The sequence below is a fragment of the Miscanthus floridulus genome, chromosome 7 (genome assembly GCF_019320115.1).
Source record: "Miscanthus floridulus cultivar M001 chromosome 7, ASM1932011v1, whole genome shotgun sequence".
Taxonomy (NCBI): domain Eukaryota; kingdom Viridiplantae; phylum Streptophyta; class Magnoliopsida; order Poales; family Poaceae; genus Miscanthus; species Miscanthus floridulus.
The window spans coordinates 100,992,680-101,001,820 of NC_089586.1; the positions used below are offsets into that span (position 1 = coordinate 100,992,680).

The 9,141-nt window shown below is 43.3% G+C and overlaps 1 protein-coding gene across 5 annotated transcripts; it reads right to left on the bottom strand.

Annotated features, from left to right (window-relative positions):
• Positions 1-2,766: 2,766 nt before the first annotated feature.
• On the bottom strand, positions 2,767-8,077 carry LOC136463986 (transcription factor bHLH157-like). 5 transcript variants are annotated; one of them, XM_066462943.1, is made up of 10 exons: positions 7,803-8,077; positions 6,821-6,910; positions 6,437-6,542; positions 6,050-6,091; positions 5,878-5,937; positions 4,099-5,463; positions 3,915-4,016; positions 3,644-3,823; positions 3,433-3,561; positions 2,767-3,347 (listed from the first exon to the last, which is right to left on the bottom strand). In XM_066462943.1, exons 1-10 carry the CDS (start codon positions 7,883-7,885, stop codon positions 3,171-3,173), a joined length of 2,334 nt encoding a protein of 777 aa, XP_066319040.1. In that variant the 5' UTR covers positions 7,886-8,077; the 3' UTR covers positions 2,767-3,170. The 5 variants fall into 5 exon arrangements, with proteins under 5 accessions (XP_066319040.1, XP_066319041.1, XP_066319042.1 ...); XM_066462944.1 differs by having other exon boundaries at positions 2,769-3,347; positions 3,433-3,558; XM_066462946.1 differs by lacking the exon at positions 2,767-3,347 and having other exon boundaries at positions 3,433-3,558; positions 3,644-3,762.
• Between the last annotated feature and the right edge of the window lie 1,064 nt (positions 8,078-9,141).

The following is a 9,141-nucleotide window of genomic DNA, read 5'->3' on the forward strand; positions in this document are numbered from 1 at the left end:
GACTGTCCACACTTAGTTTTGAACCCTTGCTCTCAAGTGCTAAACACAATGTGTATCACCTTTGTGCATGTTTGTTAGCATATTTTCACAAACATTTTCAAGGGTGTTAGCACTCCACTAGATCATAAATGCATATGCAATGAGTTAGAGCATCTAGTGGCACTTTGATAACCGTATTTCGATACGAGTTTCACCTCTCTTAATAGTACGGCTATCGAACCTAAATGTGATCACACTCGCTAAGTGTCTTGATTACCGAAACGAAATGGCTCCTACCACTTATACATTTGCCTTGAGCCTTTTATTTTTCTCTTTCTTCTTTTCAAGTCAAGCACTTGATCATCACCATGGCATCACCATCGTCATGTCATGATCTTTATTTGCTTCACCACTTGGAATGTGCTACCTATCTTATGATCACTTTGATAAACTAGGTTAGCACTTAGGGTTTTATCAATTCACCAAAACCAAACTAGAGCTTTCATCGTGTCTTCCGTTTCCTCAGTCAGATCTACTGCAGGTTTAGGCTAGAGCGTTGGAACAACAGCTGACTTGTTGTTACTTGACTATGAAGAAGCGGCTGTAGGGTCAGGATAGAGCATTGGAACAACAAAGCTTTTGGCCACCATCTTGTTCTCATGAATATGTAGTAAGAAGGGTTTGTTGTTGATGTTTTTCAAAGACGTTTAAGCTCGCATCATCTGAAAACGCCCTCAGGACCACCTTTGCTGAAGTCCAGCTCATCAACCTGCTTGGTTTGTTAAGCCTAAGGTGCAGCCACTGATAGAATGCAGCCTTTCCCTGATAACTGAGTAAGGTGGGGTGGTCAATTATGAGTCTCTCGTCAGTTGGCTTATCCCATTTATTGAATAGGTCCTTCACAGCTGGAGAAAGGATTTCTACCACGTGGTCTAGTTCTGATTCCTTCATAAGGTAAAAAAAAGGCAGCACTAGCAGCTTTGTAATTCTCATTTTGTAATTGCCACTTTCATCAGGATCAACATCAGACGGATCCAAATCCTTCAAACGAAACGCATGAAGCCTAAGAAGGTTATTTAGTGTAAGATATTTCTTGATAGAGTAGTCACGGTTGCTGTTTCCTAGGCAAATCTTGTTGAGAGAGTCGCCTAGATTAGACCCAGCAGTAGTGAAACGATACATGTAACTCCGGGCCACTTAACTGCTGGTTCAACCAAGTATCGGCACAACGCAGAACTGACATGTCCTCCAGAATTTTTTTGCACTCACTCACACCTCTTTTGAAACATCAGCTTCATTGTCGAAGCAGACTTGAGTAACTGGAGGGGGCCGAGGACTGATGTTGCACCATAGGGGGGACTTGAGGTAGAGAACCCCCTTGCTGTGCTGAATCTCCTTGATATGCTGCACCATGAAGCATCTGGAGATGAGGGCCAAGAACTGCATGAGCTAGAGAATCCCCTTGTGCCACACCATGAAGTAGCTGGAGAGTTGGGCCAAGAACTGTTTCTGGCGAATTCCCTTTGTCACCATGATGCTGGATAGGACCGCAAAATCGTGGCGAAGAGCTGACTGCTGAAGCACGGCGCAGACTGCGCGCAACTGCTGCCATCTCCACCACGGTGAGGTGCATCCACGGTCACGCGGGAGGAGGGTGGTAGGTTAGGGTCTGAGGAGGTAAGGGGAATTAGCGTCTCGACACCGGCAAGTGCTCTTGTACACGTCGCCTGCGATGGAGCGCACGAATATGTAGTTAGGAATGGGGTACGGGCGCTGCGGATGACGTCCGGGATCTATGAAGGTTTGGAAAGAATCCCACTGCCGGAGACCGATCTCGAAGTGAGATCTACGAGGAAATCGGTGAGGAAGTGGCCGGCGATGGAAAGTCTCGGGCGGAGGGCGGCCGCAGCCATAGTGATGGCGGCCGCAGCCGGGAAGAGGACGACAAGTCAGAGTGTTTTCCCCACGAAGGGAAAAGGGTTCCAGGGTTTATTAGGTAGCCTAGAGTGGGGTTGCTTTTGTACACCGCCAATCAACTGGGAGAGATACGTCGAGCACATTTAGTGAATTGAGCCATTTTTCTTTTGGAAAAGTCCAATTTACAAAGACAGAGTGGCGGGGAGTTGGGCTTGGGCTGAAAATCTGGGCTGATGCGATTGGAGGAAGAAGTGGCCCAACCTGGAGGAAGTCTTCTCCCTCTATGCTTCTTGAATTTTGCATTTTTCATTTCATTTCAGTCAGATGCTTCACACTTTATTTCCAGTGGCTCGAGCCTCCTAAGTTTTTAGGTAAAGTTGATTGTAGTTCGTCCCCACGTAGAGAAGCATCCTCATCTTTATGTGTATACCTAAGTACAACCAAAGTAGAGCACTTAGGTAGTATAATATTCTCATGTATATTGAAGTTAATTTCAGCTACGAGTGAGTTCACCTCTTTTTAGAGTAGTTTTGCATGGCTACGCGTAATTGTCCCTTCATACACTTGCTAATGTGTAATTTAAGTAACCGATGACATGTCCTCATCAGGGAGTGGAAAGGTGACCGGTGAGAAGGTGGTGAAATTAGCTCCATGGGCTTCGGTGTTACGTAAGAGCACATAAGTTTAAAGGGGGTGAGGTATACAGGGGGTTACTTGAACATGGCTAATGCAGCCAACCAAACAAACACGTTTGCGCTCCCCTAACTACGCTAACCAGCTATGCAGGGAACCAATCACGCGCATAGTAGTATACAACTCCAGATCTAGTCGAAACAAACAACAGCAAATTGCATTGTCTAACGCAGGATAATGGTATGCTGCATATTGTCTATATATATGCTCTGCAAAGTCAGTGCGAGCAACCAATCAGGCCCATAAAGAACACAGACATGTGATAATCTTCAAATGTTATTTACTGTATCAACACAGGCGATTTTGCTAGTGACTACACACCAACTAAACAACATAAGCAACCTCACACCAGTGTCCAAATTACAAGCGAGAACATCAATGTTCCTAAACCCGTTACATGAGAATCTGTACATCCTCTAACTGAATTTTCTTCAGACACCGCAATGTGCGTTTGCTACATCCTTAACAGTTGTCACTTCTATCAACACTTGAAGGCCATCACCAAGCACTAGTCAGAGCTCCAAGCTTTATCCATTAACATTTGTTGAAATATGGTCTACAAGAATTGTTTGTGGCAATTGCTATCTCCCAGCAAAGCCAACTGGAATTGATACAGGAGGTTGTTGGTGCTCCGCAAACGATGGAATGCCATTGTTCATGACCTTAGTTAGCTGATCCGAAGATCGATTGAGGCTGTTCTGCTGCAGTAACTGAACAAGTGATAAAAATATATCCATTCTCGTCACGTTCTTGTTTGCCTATAAAACCACCAACACACAAGACTGTCATCTGAGAAGCGCACCATAAAACAAAAAAAACATCCTAAAATAAGAGTTTCTTTACCTCAACAAGAAATCGAGCCATTATCTTTCCATCACGAAGTTCCATCAGTCCCTTCAAGATTGTAAGTCCAAATCCACGTATGGTGTCAGCTATCTCTAGAAAAAATCCGCGTTCCTCACAAAGCATCTGCTAAATAGCAAATATATCACTTCAAACTTCTGCAATGTGCGAAAACAGCACTAGGTAATCACCCATGATTTGGGAACCATACCTCAACAAGCATCTGACCAGGCGGTGCAAGATCCTCGACAATTATTGGACAAACCATAGTCTGCCCTGCAACCTCATAGGCCCATGTTGCACCTCCATTGCATCCACCACTTGGATCATCTTTCAACACAACACCATTTGAGTTATCATTCAAGACAGCACAACTATCCTTGCTTATCATCTATATGAATACAAATGTCAGCACAAGGAATACTAAGGTAGAGTTTCGGTTGTACAAGGTTTGATTATATGCATTTGCCAGCGTGACGTACCTTTGGTTCATCGGCTTGCTTAATCTTTTCTGCATACTTTGTCACACTTTGTAGAAAGAGCATATGCTTGATTGTTCGATCCAACAAAGCATCAATGCTACACTGTTGTGCAGAAGAAAATATAAAAACTCAGCCAGAAACCACCAGCTTAAACACAGAGAAAGATATTGTGGTCAATTCTTACCTTTGCACTATTTGGGACTATCTCACGTAATTCCTTTACGCGCTCTTGTATCTGCTGCCGGTCCTTTGGTCTTGGCCTTGTACTTTCACCTGGCCTAGCTCTTTTCTTAACAACCTTCTCTCCTTCAGGCTTCTTTACCTGGCTGACCTTGGAATTTGCAGTGTTCAAACTGCCACAATCATCCATAGATAAATTCTGTAGTGACATTGGGGTTTCTTTTGATGATCCAATCGGAACATTTTCGGATGTACAGCTACTGGAAGGGAGTATCAATGGTGGTACTTGTGCCTTGCACACTGAAAATGAATCTTGAAGGTTGTACCTTGGCAAATGACAGCCTGAGACAAAACCAGCTAACGGTTCAGTGCTATCCATAACTGGGCCAACATTGCAGTCAAAGCCAAGCAGCTCCTCAAAGAAAGATTCTGAAAACAACCCTCTCTCTTCAACTGATAATGGATCACTACTTGCCTGTCCTGAAACAGAGTTCATGGCAGTAGCACTCAGATGTGAAGTGTTTCCTGCTAGTAGGGCAGTGTCATCCCACCCATTCATGACTGGATCAAATGCTGTACTTTCAAGAAAGCCATTATTTTTATTGACTCCTTTTATGACTGGTTTCATTGCCCCTGTGGTGGTTTCTCCCCATATTTCGTTTGGCAATTCATGGAGCTCACAAGCACGAGTAGATCCAGCAGGACCAACCTCTTGGATCACATCACTCTGAACAAATGGAGCGTCATTGTCAAACAAAGTGGATTTCTGCTCAGCATCTGTAGAAACTATTGATGAGTGCGAATCCAGGAAGCTTGATGATTTTTCACTTTGAAGGCAATATCGTAGCTTGTTAGGTGTGCATGACAGCCCGTGCTCTATTCTTTGAAGATTGGTAAAATTTGAAAAACTTGTAGCTCCACTTGCCCAACTAGAACCAGGCTGTTTAGCAGATTTGAATTGTTGAGCACTTCCTGGAATATTATTGTGCCACAAATTGCTGTCACTTTGAAATACTTTAAGAGTACTTATTGACTTGGAGTTCACTGGCATGGCCACTATGTGAGGATTCAGACCACTGAAACTTTTATTGGATGTGTAACCATTAAAGCAATGCAGAGAGTGATTAGTTGAAGTAATTGCAAAGTTCTTCAGAGAATCTACGGATATTGTGTTCTCCAGCCTTGAGTTTTCTGGTCCAGCCTTAATACATACAAGACCCTCTGTAGTGCTTGGAGAATCGAGTTGAAATTGTGGATTGTACATGAAAGCATCTTTCTGAGCATCTTTGGATGAAGGAGGCCATGAAAGACTTTCCATCAGAAATGTTGCACCTTTAACTTGATCCAGAAACTCTAAGCTTTCAGAAACCTGTAAATGTGAAATTTTGAGTAATTATGAGAATGTATGCACATTATGATTCCCTAGTTAAAAATATAAAAAAAATGTTCAGACTGCAGATATGATCGCACATTATAATTTTTTTTGAGTAATCATGAGAATGTATGCACATTATGATCGCACAGTTTCTTTATTTCCTAGTGCAGACTGCAGGCAAGACAACATTTTCTCATCATGTGCATTTTCAGAAATTTTGATTATTCATTGTGAAATCATGATTCAAAGTGCAATTTCTCGAGATCTGCTATGAATCTAAAGATAGCATCTTAAGGGAAACTAGTACAAAATTGTTCTTGTAACAACCAAAATGAAGACACCATGATCATGGGTAGTCTTTTCTGCTAGAATCATGTGAAAGTTGCTTTCAAAAACTAGAATGCTAACCTTTTGCATGGAACCGAACTGTGCCACACCAAACGCAGGCATAGGTACTACTGCAATAGTCTGTAGAAGATGTGTACTTTTCAGTAATTGGTCAATAGTTTTGTAATATTTTTAAGTAATGAACTGGTTTCTGCTGTTTATGTTTACAAGGTAAAAGAAATAGAGCAAAAACCTTTATTCCGCTTAGGAACTGATGTTGCCACCAAGTATAACCCTACAAGAAGGTAACCGTCCTCTGTTAAAACAAGGAAACTTCTTACTTTCTGCAACAAATTAGCCAAACAAAATGTAGACAAACTTGATGCATGGCGGTTTATTTTAACAACCTAAGTGTTCATTTGCTCAACAACCATGCTTGTGGTGTCAAGGCGTTTTCAACATACAAAATCTTCAAGGAAAATGGTTATCTTTTCTGCTTATCCGTAATATTTCCTTTTGTTTTTCCACATGCTTTTTAGAGTTCCCGCATGTGGGGGTATTAGTTATAATAATATAAACTAGTAAAAACTGCAGTCTGGAGAGGACCTAATCAAGGTAGAACATGAAAGGAAATATGCACCTGACATAAACCTAGGTTATCTTCATCGCTTATCTGAGACAAACTGAAGGGGATGTCATCAGAAATCCATTGGTACTCCCCACTTATTAGAGCCCTTCCTATGAGGCTGCAATAAAAAGGTGTGACATTATCAATATGCAGTTGGAACTTTGGAAGTACACCCTCAATAGAGCAGAGAACATTGAAATATCATTCAAAAAAAAATCTTGACAAAATAATTGCCCTGAATGATGCAACAGGAAAAAAAATGTCCAAATAAAACTGGGCTTGTACTATTCAAATTATGCTTAAAAAAGCATATAAACTTGGAGGCACCAAGATATATCAACCAAGAAGACTCGCAAAAGATCAATCGAATCAAGCATGAAAAAATAATTGCCATACCCTTCTCCGACGACATGGACTTGATTGACCATCTTCTCAACCACTTTTCTTGCTTCATCTTCACAGTGGCATTCTCCTACAGTAAGCAACCTAATATGCCAAACCAATCATCAGTAAACAACTAGTACTGCGCAGATAAACATGACAATAAACGAGAAAAAAAAGGAAGAAAGTGATTGACCATGGACAACTTTTACCGATGTGACAAAAAAGAAACAAATATTGCCCCGTTGGCTTTGAGGAATTTACGAGAAATCGAGAGGAAAATACTGTTCCGGATAAAAAAAGAAGTGGATCACGCCGGGTTTAAAGGCAAGCAAACGGGGCCTAAGGAAAAGAGAAACCGTTTACAGCCCAGAGGACTTGTATTCAGCGCGCATAGCTGTAAGCGCTTCAACAAGGAGGTAGGTTTGAAGATGACAGGCAGATGTACCGATAAGGGAGGAAGATACGCGCATGCTCTCTGCTAACCAAAGCAAGAACGAGCACAGAAGCAGTGGAGTTCAGATAGCTTTCCCGATCCGTTCTACAAAACGAAACTGCAGTGTGCAGGCTTGAGATCCCAATGCGCACTTCGCAGGCTGTGTCGTTAGTCACAAGTTTGGGCACTCGTTATTTGGACAAACATAGAGAAAAACAGAAAAACATTAGTAGCATTATTACAACACAAAAGTATCACCAAACAACTTGTGGAACCAAAGCGCTAGCAACACACAAATGCTGCAACAGCTCCAAACAAAACGAAACTGGCCACAGAGTATCCTTCTGTCTCCCTCGCCCCTTCTCCGTAACAACCAGTAATCCACCGACAAAAGAGGTCTAAAAGACTAAAACACAGCCGCCACCCCCCCCCCCCCCCCACCCCCCACCCCCCCCAAAAAAAAAAAAACTGACGAAGCACTCTAGATTGCGGTAGCGTGAATGTTCTGTATTCGTAGCCATGCGCTTAACAGAAGTGCAGTGCAGATCTACTGTTACTCACCGTGGGTCGCGACGGTCGGGGCGCCAGATCGCGCCGTAGGACCAGCCCCCGGCGCGGCACAGCGCTCCCAGCGCCCCCGCCATCGAGGTAAGCAGCAAGCTACACCGCCGGTCGTCTCGAAGCAAGCGGCTAGTATAGTAATCTGCGGGGAGTGCAAGGGTTTAAGCGCGATAAATAAGCGGGAGCGATGGGCTGGACGAGCCGAGGCGAGGTGGGACGTGGGAGACAGGTAGGGCAGGAGGCGCTCCGCATCTCGCAGCTAGTGGAGGCGTGGGGCAGAGTCGCACAGCAGCCTGTTCGGTGCCGATACATCGTGAATTATTACTGCTACTTATATGATATAAAAAAAATATATAATCATGAATTATTACTATTAATTGATATGATATGAAAGAAAAATATTATTCCATGCCGTGTGAGGACCGAGGAACGAGGATGGGGAGCGGGCGGGTAGGTCCGTAGGTATGGTCGTTTTCCCGTGTTTTTGGGGGAAATCGCCAGCCAGCGAACGGAGCAGGACGGTGCCACTGCCGCCGTGCCGGCCAGGGCGGTTCGGTTCGGCCGACCACGACTGATCGACTGCCCTGTTCCTCTGACCCCCTCGTTGCGATCTACTACTATCTATCGAGATCGTGAGACTGCTCCTGGACTCCAGGCAAAACTGTGGTTACAAAGGAAATCGCTAGTGTTTTCCAGGCACGTGAGCAAAATACTACTAGTACAACGGACGGAGCTTAATTGGACGATGCATAACGTAGCCATGATAGATTAAAATGGGGAAGTGTTTTTTTTCTCTCTCTCTGAAAAGAACAGGTCACTGATGCACTATAGGGTTATTAGTAGTAGTATGTGCTTATTTACACCCTACTGCCGGTAGTCGGCTACTTTTCCAAAAGAACATTGAGTTGATTTCGACAGTCCACCTTGTGTCTCTTTGAACTTTTTCTGCCAAGATCCAGATCGATAGTCCTATATCCATCTTTTAAATTGTATGCGGTTTATAATTCCAAATTTTCAATGGTATTTGGTTATTTAATTTACCTGTGTCTAAGCACGTAGCTGCAATTAGTCGTGACCACCGGCCGGCGTCATTTTCGTCGCCCACACTCAAAGAGATCTGCTGTGGATTATGCAAGGTATAATACGGATTAAGTTGGCATCAACCAGTGGTTAGTGCTAGCCATAGAGACCAAAATTAATGTCCAGTACTGCACCATGACGCGTACCTGAGATCAACATGTGGGAAGCAGGTTTGTATCGGCTCCATAATAATTAAGTAATGTGGTAAAGCCTGCAAAATATGAACTGACAGACAGTTAATTAGACACTAGTCAAGCTC

Coding starts and splice junctions, on each gene's coding strand:
- LOC136463986 (XM_066462943.1), bottom strand. CDS start 7,885: ATGGCGGGGGCGCTGGGAGCGCTGTGCCGCGCCGGGGGCTGGTCCTAC. Junction 5,938..6,049: donor AGTTCCTAAGCGGAATAAAG/GTTTTTGCTCTA, acceptor CATCTTCTACAG/ACTATTGCAGTAGTACCTAT. Junction 4,017..4,098: donor TAGTCCCAAATAGTGCAAAG/GTAAGAATTGAC, acceptor TCTGCACAACAG/TGTAGCATTGATGCTTTGTT.